Below are 21,433 nucleotides of genomic sequence, written 5' to 3' on the forward strand. Positions count from 1 at the left end.
CAATAGTTTTGTAATTTGCTTTTAGATCTAGAAGATGGCCAAAAACAAGCTATGGTTAGTGAACGGACAGAAGCCTTTACTACTGCTCGAAATTTATTGGCCTCTGGAGCTGATGCTATCGAAAGGATTATGTCGTCATACAAAGAGGTACTTGCATATCTTGTTTTCAATTTGATTAAAATAAAATATTTGAAAATCAAGAAAGATGTAAATTATCAGATATACTTAGCATTTTGAAAGCATCTTTTCTCTACTAAAAATTCCTAAAACTGTAATCAAGATAAAGGGCAGCAACTCCTAAGTGTTTTGATGCTAATACTATTTGAGTTTTACACTCTCAATTGAAACTCCCCTTTTTCGGTGTATAGTTTTCTTTTCTTTTTTTTTTTTTTAATGTTTATTTGTTTATTTTGAGACAGAGCGAGTAAGTGCACAAGGAGGGGAGGGGCAGAGAGAGAGAGAGGGAGAGTGAGAATCCCAAGCGGCCCCAGCCCTATGAGCTAGAGCCTGACTTAAAGGCTTGATCTCAAGAACAGTGAGATCATAAACTGAGCCCAAATCAAGAGCAGGGCGCTCAACCGACTGAGCCGCAGAGGCGCCCCTAGTATGACATCTGTTTTTAAAAAAAAGTCTATTAGGTGTGGATTCTGGAACCAGAGAACCTACATTTAAAAGCTTACTCCAGTATTTACAAATTATGTGAACTTGATCAAGTTCCTTAACCTGTCTGCATTTGTTTCCTCATATGTGAAGTGGGTATAATGATGGCATTGATTTTGTAGGGTTGTTGTGAGTCAATACATGTAGAATATTTAAAACAACAGGGGCATCTGGGTGGCTCAGTCGGTTAAGCATCCAAGCTTTGGCTTAGGTCATGATCTCATGGTTCGTGAGTTCAAACCCTGTGTGGGGCTCTTGCTGACAGCTCAGAGCCTGGAGCCTGCTTCGGATTCTGTGTCTCCCTCTCTCTCTCTGTCCCTCCCCTGCTCACTCTCTGTCTCTCTCTGTCTCTCTCAAAAATAAATAAACATTAAAAAGTCGTAATAATTATAAAAATAACACATATTAAGGAATTCAATCACTGCTAGCCAATAATATCATTTATATACTTTGCAAACTTGTACTCATCGTTCATGACAAGTCAAGCCTCACCAACCGCATATAAAATCCTCTTGTGATTCCACCTTCTTCCCCACCTTCCTTGCAGAGTCTGGGTCTCCCTTCTCCGTGTCCCAGTAAATCTGATGCTTTACCACATTACAATTGTCTATCTGCTCACCAGACCCTGAGTGGAAAGCATTAACTTACTCATCTTTGCAGTCCTAATCATTTTAATACTTGGAATATTGTATGTGGTCAAGAAATGTTTGCTGAAAGAATGGTATTAAGACATGAAGATGTCACAGTGTTAAAATTAGAAATTATTTATTTCAGATATTATATAATATTCCCATGATTAATCATTTTCACCATTAATTTACTCTTTTGGCTTTTGTATCAATATGAATCACCAGACCATCGTTATAAATTTATCTGCCTATTAAATCAGCCTTGAATAGACCATATAAAAGAGTAAGAAAGCTTGTGATTTGCTGACAAAAGTTTTCAGTGTCATTCAACAACTGATTTATTGAAAGGATTTTTTTTTTTTTTAAAGTAAAACCGATTGTTTAGGGTCATATACCAAAACAACTCAGCTTTAAATTTTTTTTCAAATAATAATTTTGATAATGTGTACATAGTTTTTAAGATAGGTTTTTGATGTAATAAATCATTAATTAAAATTAAATGACAAATCAAAGTTTTACGCATCTCATATTAAAATACTTTGCTACCTAAGTCACAGAAAGAAATTGACTAGTTTTTTCTACATTGTATCCAATACAAGAAATAATTTCATTTTGCTTTATTTTCCCTGAATATACTTGGGATCATAGAATGTTCACATCTAAAGAATCTTACCATTGCTGTAACAGCACAAGCAAGAACCATGCGTTCTCTCTGCTGGTTCCAGAAGAAACAAGATTCCTCTCTAGAGTAAGAGTCCTAGGGCAAACTCCCTGCCTTGTATCCCAAAGTAATTTGTCAACAGTCATATGCTCACTCTGCCCACTCCACCTTGCATTCTAGCGTATTAACTCATTGCCTCTTGCCTTTCTTTAACTGACCCATACATTTCATTTTGGATTTTTTCCTCTATGCAAATACATTTACCTGAGTTTCTTTTGAATCTGTATGTTGTTAATTCTTGGCTCTGTCTTGCTCCACTTGGGGACTCAAGGGATTCTTCTAGATAACATTTTAGAAATTACCGATTAAATAGTTACAACATTAATATACAGAAATGAAATACTAAATACAGACTTCTCACATAGTAGAGACGTGTGCTAGAAGGCTATTGATAACTATCCATACTCATTTACGGCTTAGGTTTTGCACACACATAAACCTTACACAAATGTCAGCATTGTTGTATTATTCCACAATTTATTAGTGACATGCCTTGCTTGTTGGTACCAATTTCCTAGTAAATATTCCCATAAGGGAATGGTTTTTGTGCTTTTCTTTGCACTGAGAAAGATGGTCTTGACAGGAGATGAGTCACCTTTCACATTACCCTGGTAACAACAAGGTGTTATTTTAATAGAAAAACAGCAAGGGATTCAACCTAAATTGGACAAGTGGCAGAATAAGAGCAAGGCACCATTCTACTGAGCCTTAGGGACTAAAACAGAGATTTATCTCATTTTTAATCTCACCCAGAATAAAAGTCAGATTTAATGTTTTTCTTTGGGCATGTAAATCATGTTTGGCTGGAAAAGAAGCTGAACTATGGGATTTGGACTGAAAAGGATTTGAAGCTTTTCACTGAGCTCACTTCCAGTATTGATATCCTCTGACAGGAGTGTTTTCTTTGGCGAAGCTTAGGAATTTTGACAATCAATTTGACTTAAAAACATTCATTTCATAATAAGGAAAAAAACCCTATTTTTCTTATATTTAAAATCTTCCATTTTAAATTGAAAAAAGATATCAAAACAAAGGATTGTTATTTCATTGAATGACGTTAAGCTTTTCACAAAATTTCTAATTTTCTGGAAATAAAATTTGTCATGTAAACAGGAGCCAAATCAGAAATTTGATTGAAAGATTTTAAGCCTCACTAACATTCTGAAATCTTTACATTTTATTTTGAACACTCACTTGAATGAATAATTTTTTATGGGTTTTATAATTCCAATCAAATTTACATTGACACTGTGTTATTTTGCTCTCTTGGTAAGCCTTTTCTGTTATTTTTTATCACTAACAGATGTATTATTTTTTTCATGTATTATGAAATAAGATCTTTAATATTAAATCAAGAAGCTAATAGATTGCATATTTATTTAAAAGTCTATCTGGAGTATATTAACTCTATTTTATCTCTGTGCTGATTTTAGATCACAGAATTAGCAGGCTATACTGCTCGAGTGTACAATATGTTTTGGGTCTTTGATGAAGTAAAAAGAGGCATTTATAAGAGAGCTGCTGTCATGCAAGAGTCTGAAAACCATAGCAAGAATGGAGTTAACATAGAATTACCCCTCAGTGACACATTGGAAATCAAAGGTATTAAAGCAAATGTTTTATATTTTCCTCTTTTGAAATGCTTACTTTATCAACAGAACCAAAATTTTTTAGAAGATCACTGTTATTAGTTACCAAGAGCTAATATTTACTTATTTAAACAACTATTCCTAAAGTTAGTGTCACAATTTGAGGAGTGGTGACTAACATTACCAAGAAAAAATTATGCTATTTTATTTAGAACAAATTTCTAGAATTATTTTTAGAAACTGAACATATGGCAGGATGAATTGTTTGCTTTTAAAATTCAAATACAGAATTAGAGCTAACATTTTATTGTTCTTCATTATTCTATATTTTTTAACTTAACTTTAATTATCACATTTTAAAAAATTGTGTTATTCCACACCTTAATTCTCTTATTGCAGCATTGTATTTTTTCTGTAGGGAAGGTTAATTTAGTGAAATAAACAATTATAAAGAATATAGCTAGGTTATATCAGATAGAGTTTATCTCATTATGCTCTTATTATGATGTTGACATTAGATTATTGTACAATGTTTCTGAGAAATATTTTCCAAATATATGTGTCGGAATGTCCAAATTTACATTAAACCTCTTTTGAGATGTAGATACAACATATACTAGCTTTTATAACTTAAACTATTCCTTAACTTTTAGGAAGAGTTATTGATGTGGATCATGGAATTATTTGTGAAAATGTTCCCATAATTACACCAACGGGAGAAGTGGTGGCTTCCAGGCTAAACTTCAAAGTAAGATGATATTCAAGAATCTTCTGATTGTTGCCATCACACTAATACAAAACAACTCAGAATTCATGTACCTTATGTTAAGTACTTGGAGGAGCATATGGAAAGGAGGGGAAATCAAGAAAGGTATGCATAGTGGCTCAATTACAGAAGCAGTTCCTCAGAAAGCAAAGAGAAAGAGAAATTTGATTTCTACTGCTTTTTTGCAGGGGTGAAAGTCAAAATTTCTCAGTGCACTGAGGGCCCATACAAGGTAACTTTTGGGAACAATAGAGAAATTCCTCAGAAATTAATATCTGGAAAAAGATTTTAATTTTTTCCTCATAGGGATTACTCAAAATATACAAGCCTATGTTGTAATGTATTTACTAAAATATAAGGAAGAGGTCATTAGCAAGTTTACTTCTGCTATTATATATTCTCTAAATATAATTTATATTTCCAATAATCACCTCTTCCATAGGAAGAAATAATCAGAAGATTCATGGATTGGAAATTAGTGTTTAATTTTGTTGAGATTAAGAGTTGTTATTTATTATTCTATGTCTTGGTAACAAAAACCAAGAAGTGAAAATTGCTTAGTAAACCAGAGGCCCTAATTTAAAGCACTGTAAAATTTGAACAAACATTTTTGGAATTCAAGCACACAATAATTCGCTGATAAGCATTAATGACTACAATGAAGGTATCTAAATTTACGAAGACATGATTGGACTTGGTAACAGAATTACAAACATGACAATACACATACTAATGATTTCAGCATGGACCTCAGTCTAGGTTTAATTATTACAGATGTGCTTGCAAATGAATAAGGGTTCTGGAAGATAAGTACTGAACATGGGAAAATTCTGTGTTAATAAATATAGGAGAAATTGTGTTTGTTTGTTTTGAGAGAGAGAATGAGTGGGGGAGGGGCAGAGAGAGAGACTCTTAAGCAGGCTCCTCAGCATAGAGGCTGATTTAGGGATTAATCCCATGACCCTGGGATCATGACCTGAGCTGAAATCAAGAGTCAGACGCTTAATCGACTAAGCCACCCAGATGCCTGAGAAATTGTATTTAAATTACAATTTGTTTAGGCTTTATTTTTCCATTTATAGACTTACAGAATGATTTAATTAGTTGGATATGATCATGAGTACCAATTAGGTGCTAATGATGCACCATAATCTTTAGATTTGAAATAAAACATTTGAAGGGGCATATATGGAATGTTTAATTATTTATTAATAGTTTAGCAATTTTTAATTTATGACTTGTTATACAGAATTTGTCAGGTTAGGTTTTGTAGTATCAATTCTTGTTGTTCCATTTATTAAATAGTATTAAGAGTCTTGAATTATACCACCTACTAACTACATTATTGTGGACACATCACACTCTTTCTGTGAAAAAATTCAGGGCTCAGTTTGTTTTTTATACAAAATGAATTTAAAAATACTTAATCTAATGAAATGTCATCAATTTTGAAGTTCTACAAAGATAAATGTGAATATAGTATACTTTATGATAGTTGGCTTTGTTTCTGACTCGGGGAGTTTTATTTAAAAAGTGTCAGGTCCCTAAAATATAATGAAAATTCTGTTTCCTATATATACATTGACAAACAGGTTTCTAGAGGAAAAGGTTCTTATCCATTATGGGATTAAAAAACTATTTGATAAAGAAAACTCAATGATGTGGGAATTATTTTTGCTTCACTCTCACTGTTAAACATAAGAAAACTTATGCTAATAAAATAATACGAATATAGAAAAGGCTTCTATTATGACTCAAATGTGTTAAATTTCTGAGAATTCCTAATAGAGAATGATGCTATTAAAATATTTTGTGAATATGCCTTTTGCCATGCCACATACCTTTAAAAAAATCATTTGGGAGGTATTTATGCTTCTACAAAATTAAACTTCCTTAACCCTCTCTCTAGTGACAGAGTGCAGCAAATCACAAAATTAATTCTTTCTGGGTTCTTCCCAGGATTTTCTTCAAACTTTATTCTATCAAAATAACTTTTCAGCTGGCTACAATTAGGGAGAAAAAATATCTATAGTAAAATGTTTAGACTCAAGCTCACTCCTGTCTTATGTCCTTGTGGTAGCTGCCTTCAGTGCTTGAAATGTTCTTTCTGCTGCTCTGACTGGCTGTTTCTTGTCACACAGGGTCAGCCTAAACGTTACCTCCTCAAAGAGGATTTTCCTGTCCACCCATTCAAAAGAAGCATCCCCCCTACCACCTCCAACCCCACAATGCCACCATCTTTCCCAAATGAATCTTTCTTGTTTTGCCATTAAAGAAGTATTTATCACTGCTTAATTTTTGTTCACATGTTTCTTGTCGTCTTTCCCATTGGAATATAAGCTCTATGAGAACAGAAATGTGTCTTGGGTAGCACTGTAGCCCTTGTGCCTAGAGGAATGTCTGGCACATGGTAGATATCCAATCAGTGTTTACTAAGGAAATCTAATTATTTAGACAGAACATAAATCTGAACCATTTTGGCTTTACATATACTTATTGTATACATCCCTAGCTCCTTTATCTTAACCTCCTTCCCAATCCTTCCCTTTTTTCCTTCCCTTCCTTCCTCTTCCCACCACCTTCTTTCAACAAGAAGATTCCAGCTTATGTTATACACAATATGTAGACATGGAAGTGATCCCTTATACTGACATAATGCAAATAATATAGTGTTTTTTCACCTTTGAGTTTTCTTTTTTTTTTTTTAGTTTATTTATTTATTTATTTTTTTTTGGGGGGTGAGGGGGGTAGAGAGAATGGAAGAGAGAGCGAATCCCAAGCAAGCTCTGTGCAGGCTAACAGCACAGAACCTCGGTGCTCAATCTCAAAAACTGTGAGATCATGACCTGAGCCAAAATCAAGAGACAAGCCCTTAACAGACTGAGCCACCCAGGCACTCCTTCATCATTGAGTTTTAAATATGACATATTCTATATCACTGATACTTAGATATTTGTGTCCTTATTACACAAAACTGTATCTACAAGCATACAGATTTCTGCCTTTCATACGTTGATGCTATATTCACTTTTTAGTACTGATTACAAAATATCATTTGTTCTTAGAAATGTTCTTATCAGTGTTCTTAAGGCAAGTTTTTAAATGCTGTTCTTTTTCCTTGTTTTTTACAATGCCTTTTAAATACCACACTAAGACAGCTTCCTGATTCTATTGGGTGGAATGGGAATTCATGAAACTTAACTGTTTAAATTTAAATGATAAATAAGATGGAAGATTCTAAAGAGAAGCATCCAACTGATAATGGATAAAAACTTATGATATATATATATATATATATATATATATATATATATATATATGTTTTAATTCATTCCTAGAATTATATATTATACATATACAACATATGTAACATATATATAACACATATAACATATATATAACATATATGACATATGTATATATATGTTTTAATCCATTCCTAGACATAAGACTAAATTATAGTCTTCTTGCTTTCCTCTCTCTTGGCTTGGTAAATGTATTTTCCCCATCTGTGAACAAAACAGAATTAGAATCATTTCATCTCTCTGATGAGCTTTTGTGATTGTGTAACATTTCAGACTGCTGAAATAGAAAATTAAACCAACCATCTGGATCTTAGAATAAACTTTGGTTTATAGATAATAACTCCAACTGACAAATACAACAAAGTTGTATTTGAATTCAGTATAAATTTAGTCAAATACTAATATAAATAAAATCAAATTTAATATATGTTAATTTAAAATTTTATACTTTCTTATTTCCCATGTGGTTTTGTTTCTACGTATGTGTATAACATCTGATGACAGGACCTCAATTAAAATTTTAGAAATCCAGTGCTCATTCCAAGAAGGTCTATTTCCTTTGGAGTTGGATTATCTTATCATGCTATTAGCCTCAGAGCAAAGTCAAAGCCAAATTTGATGTTCTCAGTCCTGATATATATATTTTTTGAATCCTTGCGAATCCTAGGTTATCATGTGTTTCAAAATTTGCAAAGAATTGCTTTTAAATGCTGCCAAATGAAATCACATTTAAATATTGCAGTTTATAATTCTATTTCTTACTCTAGGTACAAGAAGGAATGCACCTTTTGATAACTGGGCCCAATGGTTGTGGAAAAAGTTCTCTCTTCAGAATTTTAAGTGGGCTCTGGCCTGTGTATGAAGGAGTCCTCTATAAACCACCTCCCCAACATATGTTCTACATTCCACAAAGGTAGGTACATATTTTATATCACAAAAACATTTCATTTTTCTTTTGAATTATATTGATTTCCTTAGGCTCCTCAGTTTATCATCTTTAAACAAGTTTTCACTCAGAGCAGCTATTAAGGAAATAAAAATTTAGTTATCCAAAAAGTTTTATTATTGCTTTGATTAGAAGTTTCCAGGACAATACCACTTCTTTTTATTTTCCCATCTATCTAGATATAATGAGCACTCAAAGACTACAGATGTTAATCTCAAGGAATAGCAAGCTAGTTGAAAGAATAATTTGATTGTTTTAGATGTCAACTCATCTCTTCTCACAGAAAAAATATTACCTGGATAGTATACTAATCTCTTCATCAAGCTGTATACATTCATATGTTCTAAAATTGTTCACTTATATTTTAAGAGCCTTTATAAAATAGTCTCTATTACTGTTATGCTATATTATTAATCATTTGAAACTACCTTAATTAAAATTTTACTCTAAGAATGAGTGTAAAGTAAGCATAGAAATATTTAAAAGGAACATTGTTTCTTTTGAATTCTTTAGCCATCTTTCCTCATAAGCATTTAGAAATATCTGAATACAAAGTCATACGTGAGAATTTGGAATATTTATTCCTGCTCATCTTTTCCATCTGTCATCACCCCGGGTTAGGTAGACATCACAGAGTACTTACTCCTATTGTGTTAGAACATTCTTCTGTGGAACCTAAAAGAGCACTTAGGCTGGAGGTATAGAACCAGAGCAAATGTGAAATTTATATCAAGTATGGTACTATCACATGTCTGTCTTGCTCCTTTTCTTTTGTTATAAAGTGCTTGCACCTTCCTGCCCTCTGGTCTAATTTTTAGACCGCATGTTGTAGTTAGGCAGATGAAGTTATGTGAGGTTCTTTGCTTTAAAGTAAGACTTATGGGGCGCCTGGGTGGCTCAGTCGGTTAAGTGTCTGACTTCAGCTCAGGTCACGATCTCGCGGTCTGTGAGTTCCAGCCCCGCCTCGGGCTCTGGGCTGATGGCTCAGAGCCTGGAGCCTGTTTCAGATTCTGTGTCTCCCTCTCTCTCTGCCCCTCCCCCGTTCATGCTCTGTCTCTCTCTCAAAAATAAATAAACATTAAAAAAAATTTTTTTTAAAGTAAGACTTATGTTAGCAGTGGAAAGCTACTTGAAGTATAAGAGAATTAAGAGATGCGTTAGCAATAAGAAAATATTGGATGTGAGCAGTGTCATGAATTCTTATGTTTACCACAAAATAGATAACATCTTGTGACACCAGAATCCTTCTCTTTCTCTATATGCTTTAAAGTTTCTTGGGAGATCTTCTGAATCTGACAACTAAATTATCCTGCCAAAGCTTAAGTTTCAGACACTAATGTGTTAAGTAAATGGATTTTTAATTTTTAATTTAGGTTATAAGGCATAGAATCATGAGAAAAATATTCTATCATAGAATTCTACTCTCAATTCAAATAAAATCATGTATATATAAATTTTATATTTTAAGCTATTTTAGATTTCCTAAATAATATAAAAGGTACAGTTCGGTTTTTTTTAATTTTTTTTTTTTTTTTTGAGAGAGACAGAGACAGAATGTGAGTGGGTTAGGGGCAGAGAGAGAGGGAGACACAGAATCCAAAGCAGGCTCCAGGCTGTGAACGGTCAGCACAGAGCCCTATGTGGGGCCCGAACTCATGTGCCGTGAGATCATGACCTGAGCCAAAGTTGGAGGCTAAACCGACTGAGCCACCCAGGCACCCCAGAAAGGTACAGATCTTGAATATAGCTGTAACCTGAACAACACAAGACATTTCCAAGGCATACAAAAGTGCATAATCAAGCAAAATCATCCTTCAGAAATTAAGGAAAAATAAAGACTTTCCCAGACAAACAAAAGCTGAGGGAATCCATCACTACTAGACCTGCCTGAAATGCTGAAAGGAGTTCTTGAAACTGAAATGAAGCTAGCTAGTAACATGAAAACATGAACATATAGAACACTAGTAAAGGTAAATATATAGTCAAATTCAGAATATTCTAATACTGTAATAAGATGGTATGTTAACCACTTAAATATTAGTATGAAAGTTAGAGGACAGAGTACTAAAAATCACTACAACTCGTGTAACTTTTAAGTGATACACAATATAAAAAGAGATAAATTGTGATATTAAGAACATAAAAGAAAGGGTCGAGTTTTTTAAAAAAATTATAACGATCATTAATTTTTGAGAGACAGAGAGAGACAGAGCATGAGCAGGGGAGGGGGCAGAGAGAAAGGGTGGCACAGAATCCGAAGCAGTTTCCAGGCTCTGAGCTGTCAGCACAGAGCCTGACACAGGGCTTGAACCCATGAACTGTGAGATCATGACCTGAGCCTAAGTTGGATCCTCAACTGATTGAGTCACTTAGGCATCCCAGAGTAGAGCTTTTATATGCAATTGAAGTTAGGTTGTTACCACAAAGTGAAAACCTATAGTAGATTCATAGATAAAAACAACGGAATCAGCATACTACTACATAAAATCACCAATTCACACAAAGAAATAAAAGCATCCAAATTGGCCAGGAGGAGGTCAAACTTTCACTCTTTGTAGATGACATGATACTATTTGGAAAACCCTAAAGATTCCACCGAAAAAATCTGCTAGAACTGATTCATGAATTCAGCAAAGTTGCAGGATATAAAACCAACACACAGAAATTGGTCGCATTCCTATACACCAACAATGAAACAACAGAAAGAGAAATCATGGAATCTATCCCATTTACAATTGCACCAAAAACCATAAAATACCTAGGAATAAATCTAACCAAAGAGGTGAAAAATCTATACACTGAAAACTATAGACAGCCTATGAAAGAAATTGAAGAAGACACAAAAAAATGGAAAAAGATTCCATGCTCCTGGATAGGAGGAACAAATATTGTTAAAATGTCGATACTACCCAAAGCAATCTACATATTCAATGCAATCCCTATCAAAATAACACCACCATTCTTCACAGAGCTAGAACAAATAATCCTAAAATTGTATGGAACCAGAAAAGACCCCAAAGAGCCAGAGCAATCTTGAAAAAGAAAACCAAAGCAGAAGGCATCACAATCCTGGACTTCAAACTACACTACAAAGCTGTAATCATGAAGACAGTATCGTACTGGCACAAGAACAGACACTCAGATCAATGGAACAGAATAGAGAACCCACAAATGGACCCACAAATGTATGGCGAACTAAACTTTGACAAAGCAGGAAAGAATATCCAATGGAATAAAGACAGTCTCTTCAGCAAGTGGTGCTGAGAAAACTGGACAGCGACAGGTAGAAGAATGAACCTGGACCACTTTCTTACACCATATACAAAAATAAACTCAAAATGGATGAAAGACCTCAACGTAAGACAGGAAGCCATCAAAATCCTTGAGGAGAAAACAGGCAAAGACCTCTTTGATCTTGGCCACAGCAACTTCTTACTCAGTGCATCTCTGGAGGCAAGAGAAACAAAAGCAAAAATGAACTACTGGGATCTCATCAAAATAAAAAACTTCTGCACAGCGAAGGAAACAATCAGCAAAATTAAAAGGCAACCGACAGAATGGGAGAAGATATTTGCAAATGACATATCAGATACAGGGTTAGTATCCAAAATCTGTAAAGAACTTATCCAACTCAACACCCCAAAAAATATATAATCCAGTGAAGAAAGGGGCAAAAGACATGAATAGACACTTCTCCAAAGAAGACATCCAGATGGCCAACTGACACATGAAAAAAATGCTCAACATCACTCATCATCAGGGAAATACAAATCAAAACCACAATGAGATACCACCTTAAGCCTGTCAGAATGGCTAACATTAACAACTCAGGCAACAACAGAAGTTGGCGAGGATGTGGAGAAAGATGATCTCTTTTGTATTGTTGGTAGGAATGCAAGCTGGTGCAGTCACTCTGGAAAACAGTATGGAGGTTCCTCAAAAAACTAAAAATAGAACTACCCTACAACCCAGAAAATGCACTACTAGGCATTTATCCAAGGATACAGGTGTGTTTCGAAGGGATACATGCACCCCAGTGTTTTTAGCAGCACTATCAACAATAGCCAAAGAATGGAAAGAGCCCAAATGTCCATCGATGGATTAATGGATAAAGAAGATGTGGTATATATGGAGTATTACTTGGCAATCAAAAAGAATGAAATCTTGCCATTTGCAACTATGTGAATGGAACTGGAGGGTATTATGCTAAGTGAAATCAGTCAGTCAGAGAAAGACAAATATCATATGACTTCACTCATATGAGGACTTTAAGAGACAAAACAGATGAACATAAGGGAAGGGAAACAAAACTAATATAAAAACAGGGAGGGGGACAAAACATAAGAGACTCATAAATATGGAGAACAGAGGGTTACTGGAAGGGGTTTTGGGAGGGGAGATGGGCTAAATGGGTAAGGGGGACTAAGGAATCTACTCCCGAAATCATTGTTGCACTATATGCTAACTAATTTGGATGTAAATTTAAAAAATAAAATTAAAAAAATAAAAAAGAAAAAAGAAAAAGAAAAAATAAAAGAAAAGAAAAAAGAAAAAAGAAAATCAGCAATTCACAAAGGAGGGCTGTGAAGAGGAAGAAAGAAGTCAGAGAACTACAAAAAAAGCCAGAAAACAATAAGCCAGTATTAGTAAGTCCTTGCCTATTAACACTTACTCTAAATGTAAATGGATTGAATTCTCCAATCAAAAGGCATAGACAGGACGGATGGATAAAAACAAAAAACCAAAAACAAAAAAACAAAAAAAACAAAACAAAACAAGACCCAACTATATGCTGCCTACAAGAGACTCACTTCAGCTTTAAGGACACACATAGATTGCAAGTGAAGGGATGAAAAAAGATATTCCATGTAAATGGAAACCAAAAGACACCAGGAGTAGCCATGCTTATATCAGACAAAACACACTTCTGGTGAAAAATGGTAACAAGAGACAAAGAAGGTCATTATATAATGATAATGTGTCCAATGTGTCAAGAAGATACAATAATTGTAATATATATGCACCCAACAGTGGAGTTGGGTGCATATATAAGCAAATACTAACAAATATTAAATATGGGTGCATATTAAGCAAATACTAACAAATCTGAAGGAAGTTACACAATACATGAATAGTTGGGGACTTCAGTATCCTACTTTCAACAACAGATAGATCATTCAGACAGAAAATTAACAAGAAACATTGGACTCAAACCATATTTTACACCAAATGGACCTAACAGACATACACAGATATTCTATCCAAAAGCAGTAAACTACATATTCTTCTCAAACACGCATGGAACATTGTCTGACATATAACACAGAACTAGTCTTAGCATATTTAAGAAGATTGAAATCATACCAAGTATTTTTTTTTCATTATAATAGTGTGAAACTAGTATCAATAATAGGAGGAAAGCTGGAAAATTTACAAATATGTGAAAATTAAATAGCATGCTCCTGAGCAACCAATATGGGTCAAAGAAGAAATCAAAAGAGAAATTAAAAAATCTTGAAACAAATGAAAATGGAAACTAAACATATGGGATGCTACAATAGCAGTTCTAAGGCGATCATTTATTTCAATAAATGCCTGTATTAAAAATGAAAAAAGATGTTTCTAATAAACTTAACTTCGTGCCTCAAAGAACTAGAAAAAGAAGAAAAAATAAAGCCCACAGTTAACAGAAGGAAGGACATAACTAATATCAGAGCAGAAATAAATGAAATAGAGACCAAAAGAACAATAAAAAAGATCAACAAACCTAAGAGCTAATAATTTGAAAAGATAAACAATATTGATAAACCTTCAGCTAGACTAAGGGAAAAAGAAAGAAGACTCATGAATAAAATTAGAAATGAAAGGGGAGATACTACAACTGATACATCTAAAATACATACGTTCTTAAAAAACTATTGTGAACAATGTTATACTAACAAATTGGATAACCTAGAAGAAATGGACGACTGCCTAGAAATAACCAATTTACCAAGACTGAATTATGAAGAAAGAAAATATGAAAAGACCAATAACAAGAAAGGAGATTAAATTAGTAATGAAAAACCTTCCAGGAAAGAAAAGCCAAAACCAGTTGGTTTCATTGGTTAATTTCTAACAAACATTTAAAGAAGAATTAATGTCAGTCTTCTTAAATTCTTCCAAAAAATCAAAGAGGAGAGAGCACTCCCAAACTTATTTTATGAGGCCAGCACTACCCTGATAACAAAGCAAGATAAGGACTCTACAAAATAAGAAAACTATAGACCAATATCCGAGATAAATATAGATGTAAAAATTCTCAACAAAATTAACAAACCAAATTTAACAGCTCATTAAAAGAATCATGCTATGATTAAGGAAGATTTATTCCTGGGATGTGTTCAACATATGCAAATCAATAAACGTGATGCACCACATGAATAGAATAAAAACGTATGATTATCTCAATAGATGAAGAAAAAGCATTTGAAAAAATACAACATGCTCTCATGACAAAATCTCCCAGTAAGGTGGGTATGTAAGGAACATACCTCAACATTATAAAAGACCATATATGAAAAACGCACAGCTAACATAATACTCAACAGTGAAAAGTTGAAAGTGAAAGCTTTTTATCTAAGATCTCAAGAACAAGACAAGAGTGCCTAATCTGACCACTGTTATTCAACATAGTACTGGAATTTCTAGCCAGAGCAATTAGGCAATATAAAGAAATAAAAGACATTCAAATCAAAAGGGAAGAAGTAAATTGTCTTTGTTAGTAGATGGTATGATCTTACATACATATAGAAAAGCCTGAAGGCTCCACCAAAACATTCAGGACAAATCAATGAATTAAATGAAGTTGTAGGTTACAAAACCAACATACAGAAATTAACTGCATTTCTATACACTAACAACAAAGTATCTGAAAAAGAAGTAAAATAATCTTATTTACAATACCATTGAAAACAATAAAGTACTTAGATATAAGTTTGACCAAGGGGGTGAGAGATCTGTATATTGAAACTATATGACTTTGATGAAAGAAACTAAAGAAGACACAAATGGAAAGACATCCCAAGTTCATGGATTGGAAGAATTAATATTACTAAAATGTCCAAACTACCCAAAGCTGTCTATAGATTCAGTGCAATTCTGGTCAAAATCTCAATGGCATTTTTTATAGAAATAGAAAAAAAAAAAAATCCTAAAAATTGTGTGGAGCCACAAACTGACCTGAATAGAGAAAGCAATCCTGAGAAAGAAGAACAAAGCTGGAAGCATTGCACTTCTGATTTCAGCTATACTGCAAACCTATAGTCACCAAAACAGTATGATGCTAGCATAAAAATAGACATAGACCAGTGGAATAGAATCAAAAGACCAGAAATAAACCCCTGCATATGATCAGAGGTTTATTATTAAATTATTATTTAATTATTATTATTAAATAAACCCCTGCATATTTGACAAGGGAGCCATGACTACACAATGAGGAAAGGATAGTCTCTTTAATAAAGGTTTAAAAAAAAAAAAAAACTAGATGACCACATGTAGAAAAATGAAATTGGAACTGTATTTACACCACTCACAAAAATGAACTTGAGATGGATTGAAAACTTAATGTGAGACTTGAAACCATAAAAGTCCTAGAAGAAAATAGGGGAAAAGCTCCTTGGCATTGGTCTTGGCAATGATTTTTTGGATATAACACCGAAAGCACAAACAGCAAAGGCAAAAATCAATAAGTGGGACTACATCAACATATAGAAGGGGATAAAATATTTGCAAATCTTATATCTAGTAAGGGTTTAATATCCAAAAAATATAAAGAACACATACAGCTCATTAGCAAAAACTCAAACAGTCTGATTTAAAAATGGGCAGAGAATTGAATAGACACTTTTTTCAAAGACAAATGGCCAAGGGGTACATGAAAAGATGGTAACATCACTAAATGCAAACCATATCGACAATGAGATATCACCTAACGCTTGTGAGAATGACTGGTATCAAAAAGACAAGAGATAACAAGTGTTGGCAAGGATGTAGAGAAAAGGGGATCCTTGTGCACTGTTAGTGGGAATGTAAATTGGTTTAGCCATTATGGAAAACAGTATGGAAGCTCCACAAAAAATTAAAAAGAACTATCATATGATCCAGCAATACCACTTACTTCTGGGTATATATAACTAAAGGAAATGAAAACAGGATCTTGAAGAGATATCTGTATTCCCATGTTCATTGCAGCAGTATTTGCAATAGCCAAAATATGAAAACAACCTCAGTGTCCATCAACAGTTGAATGGCAAGAGAAGATATAGTACACACACACACACACACACACACACACACACAGGAAACTTCTTCAGCCAAGAGAAAGAAGGAAATCCTGGTATCTATGACAACATGAATGGATCTTGAGGGCATTATGCTAAGTGAAATATCTGACAAAGAAAGATGAATACTATATGATAACACCTACATGTAGAATCTAAAAAAGCCAAACTTATAGAAACAGATAATAGAATGGTGGTTACCAGAAGCCAGAGAGTAGAGGAAATGGGAAGATGTTGGTCAGGAGCACAAAATTCTAGTTAGAAGATGATTAAGTTCAGGGAATCTAATACACAGTGTCATGATGACCGTTAACAATAACATACACTTGGAAGTTGTTGAGAGAGTAAATCTAAAATGTTCTCACCATAATAAAGTAATGATAAATATGTGAAGTGATAAAGTCATCAGGTAACATTTCAGTGATCATTTTGCTATATATAAGTACATCAAATCAACATTTTTATATCTTAAACTTACGCAATGTTGTATGTCAATTTTATCTCAGTAAAACTGAAAAAAACCTCAAAATAATGCCACTGGACTGTACACATAAAAATGGTTAAAATGGCAAATTTTATGCCACGTGTATTTTACCAAATCTTTAAAAAGTGGGAAAATAAAGAAAGTACATAAATCCCAGTATTTGCCCTCAGAGAGACCTATGTTATTTTGCAATGAACCTAAATCAGTGAGAAACTTGTTCTTAGTTATGAAATTTACTGTTGGCTAAGCAAAAGGTCAACTGCAACTTAGTTAAGAAGACATGAGACTGAAACTCTGTTTTTTAAGGCTAAAGGTGTTTTAAAATAATTACTGTTAAAAGTCATTTTATCTTGATTATATAGCTTCTAGAAATATGAAAATTTGTATTGATATTTAAAATTTTATAAGACAAATATCTCATATGCAAAATAATATGCAAAAAAGCATAAAATGTACATAAATGTATATGTAAACCAAGAGAGACTAAATGTAGTATTTATTTCTTATATCCTAAAAGCTGCTGATTTTTTTCAAGAACATTTGAAAATAATCTCATAAGTGTTTATGATTTCAAAGAAAGCTGTGACAACCTACTTCAAAATATTTGCCAATAGTTAAACATTTCTTCTTCAAATATTCGTATTAATGAGAATTATTATTTTTGGTTTATTGCATTAATTTAGGGAAGCAGAATACTGATTAAGTACTACTTTGGCAGAAAAAAAAAACTGTAAAGTTAATACAGGATCGAGTTTTATGTACCTACAGAATAAATTTCATGAGTCACTAACAGACTTTATTAAAATCTCCCTGTTTTCACTTTTTATGACTGAAAGACTTCTTGATAGAGGGTGGATCTCATTGTTATTTTCATGGGGGAAAAGGAGTGGATTTTGTTAAGGTGCATATCTAATAATATCATTTGTATTCAAAAGAAAAAAGTGAACTGAGGAAAATAAATGTTCTAATTAAGCAAATTGGGACACTTACATTTTATTTTATTTTAATTATTTTTAACGTTTATTTAGTTTTGAGACAGAGAGAGACAGAGCATGAACGGGGAAGGGTAAGAGAGAGAGGGAGACACAGAATCTGAAACAGGCTCCAGGCCCTGAGCGGTCAGCACAGAGCACGACGCGGGGCTCAAACTCACGGACCGTGAGATCATGACCTGAGCCGAAGTCGGACACTTAACCGACTGAGCCACCCAGGCGCCCCGACACTTACATTTTAAATCACATCTTCAGAGAGTGTTGCTGTGGCTCACTTTGCAAGCTGGGAAAACCGAATTCCTAAGAAATTGTGAAATCTCCTCAATATCAGCCCAGATACTGTCTTCTAATACTTAAACAATGTTAATAATGAGAACCAGATAAAAGAAAATCTGGGCCTTAGTTCAATAGAAATAAATATTGTGCTAGATAAATTAGTTTCAAAACAGCTTCCTCTCATCCTATTTCATTAATGATTGGATACAATAACTACTAGCACATTTGATATGTTTTAGCAAAGAAAAATGTTATCTCTAATGTAGATTTAGTACTCTAAATCTATGGGATGATATATGGTGAAATGTTTTGTTTTGCTCAGATGTAACTTTAAAAAATATTTTGGCAATTTTAGGCTATTGGAGACTGAAATTCCTGAATAATGTGACTGTATTGTAACCTTCAAACTGATGACTGAAACTCATTGTTCCCTACTGTTAGCCATCTTGACCCTTAGGAAAAGTTTTCCACTTGAATACAGATCCCGAATTTCTTTTGTCAATTCTTGGTGCAGTTTCTCTGTCTTCCCAACTACCCAAGGGTAGATTTGTGATCTGCTTTTGCATTCACTAATCCACTAATTTATGACCCATTAGTCGTGCTGTAGTTCTTCAGCCATTAAACCTCAAAAGTCCAATCTTTTACTTGTTTAGTTCACCTGCTAACAAAACATTATTATATGCTAACATTCACCTAAATGGGGAATTGAAACATTTTGGTGGGGTTTGGGGGCACAGAGAGTGAGGAGAGGGAAGGAGAGAGTGGGGAAGGAACAAAGAGGGAAGGAATGGAGAGAAGGGAGGGAAGGAAGAAAGACATAAGAAATAGGTGTTTATTAACAAAAGGTAGCAAAATCTTGGGTCTTTCATATTACTTTTTCTTCTTTTTAATCATCCAGAGGACCATTTGTATACTTCACATATTTCTCCTCAGCAACAGTTTCCAGTTGGTCACCAACCCACTATGTAATTCTGTTCCCAGAACTCTTGCTCTCACTACCCTTCCTTGGTAGAAATATCTTGGGACAGAAATTTTAACCATGATGTTGTTACTACTCAATCCTTATGCCTTAATACTTAACATTCAACAGATCTGAAATAGATTCAGACTTCCCATAATTGTGTATGAAAAGAAAACTTGTACAAATTTTTGTCTATCTTTGACTTTGGGGGTTGAGAAGTAAAAGGTTAGGAAAGTGAGAGGACTGTATTATAAGGGTTGAATTAAATTTGACTAAACATTTTTTAAAAGAAACAGACAACAGGGGCGCCTGGGTGGCGCAGTCGGTTAAGCGTCCGACTTCAGCCAGGTCACGATCTCGCGGTCCGTGAGTTCGAGCCCCGCGTCAGGCTCTGGGCTGATGGCTCAGAGCCTGGAGCCTGTTTCCGATTCTGTGTCTCCCTCTCTCTCTGCCCCTCCCCGTTCATGCTCTGTCTCTCTCTGTCCCAAAAATAAGTAAACGTTGAAAAAAAAAAAATTAAAAAAAAAATGATAAAAAAAAAAAAAAAAAAGAAACAGACAACAGAAAAAACAAAAGGAGGAAAAAGAGGCATAGAATGGCCAGGATATTATACTTCATATCTTGGGAACATTAATGTATATTATTTTTTGTCAATACTTTTTTTTTTTTAATTTTAAGTGTTTATTAAAGCCCTGCTATAAGATACTATGTAGGATAGACAGTAAGACATAATCACTCTCAATGTAGAGCTTATGTTAAATTTGGTTATAAACAAAAACATGCAATCAACTTCAATAAAAGTAGGAAAAAGTACCTCAAGAAAAGCAAGAAATGCTGTAGATGTTCAAAAGGAGGAAAACCATGATATAACAGTGTGTCATTTGACCCAGGTTTTGAAAGTTAATTAGGATTTTAACAGTTGTCATGAATTAGATATTTCTCCCATGACTAAATAGATCAGAAATGCCTCAGATTCAAGTACACATACAATTATTGTTTTTCTTTTTGGACACTTCTAAGCAAGGTTGGCCTATCCACCTTTCCTCTAATATACCACTCTGAGAAAAGCAAACATTTATTAGACTCACCTCCATGAATATTATGTCATTGATATATCCTGGAAATAACAGTACCCATCCCCTAGGTCCGTAAGCAGTGCTAAAGTGTTCTTCATGCTGAAGTTCTTTGAATTACTTTTTTTTTTAAATAAAAGTTTAGACATTTGTTTGTTTATTTTTGAGAGAGAGAGTAAGCAGAGAAGGGGCAGAGGATCCAAAGTGGGCTCTGTGCTGACAGCAGTGAGCCTGATGCAGGGCTTGAACTTACAAACTGTGAGATCATGACCTGAGCTGAAGTCAGATGCTCCACTGACTGAGCCACCCAGGCACCCCTCTTTGAGTTTTTAAAATTTTTTGGTACTTTGTGGGTCTGTCTGCCATTTGTCTAATTTCCACCTAAGGAACTTCTCTCCTCTTTATAAGTAAATGGTACATTTTCCTTATATATGTAATATAACCTTACATGTTAAATTTTAGTCTGTTAATGCTCCTTGAGAAATATAAAAGATGACATAACTTCTATTATAATCATTACTTCTCATTCTCTTTTGTCAGCAGATATTCTGAAATTATAAAAAAAAACATTTTATTTATCAGTTCAGTAATTATTTACTACTTCATTCCAGGAGAGTATATTCAAGTACCATGTAGCTTAATCTTCTAGACTAAATGTAAATACTGCTTAATAAAGTAGTTATGAACCACATTTTTAAGTTAAATGA

The 21,433-nt window shown here is 33.8% G+C and overlaps 1 protein-coding gene across 1 annotated transcript in view; it reads left to right on the forward strand.

The window, feature by feature from the left end:
* The window catches only part of ABCD2 (ATP binding cassette subfamily D member 2), a 67,910-nt gene that overhangs the window by 14,042 nt on the left and 32,435 nt on the right, over window positions 1-21,433 (forward strand). Inside the window, exons 3-6 of the mRNA XM_086713664.1 lie at window positions 26-147; window positions 3,444-3,612; window positions 4,253-4,347; window positions 8,438-8,583. Of these exons, the coding sequence (XP_086569790.1) occupies window positions 26-147; window positions 3,444-3,612; window positions 4,253-4,347; window positions 8,438-8,583 (532 nt within the window). The remainder of the gene's footprint in view (window positions 1-25; window positions 148-3,443; window positions 3,613-4,252; window positions 4,348-8,437; window positions 8,584-21,433) is intronic.

The sequence above is a fragment of the Puma concolor genome, chromosome B4, assembly GCF_028749965.1.
Source record: "Puma concolor isolate L17-30 chromosome B4, mPumCon1.1.hap2, whole genome shotgun sequence".
NCBI classification, from domain to species: Eukaryota; Metazoa; Chordata; class Mammalia; order Carnivora; family Felidae; genus Puma; species Puma concolor.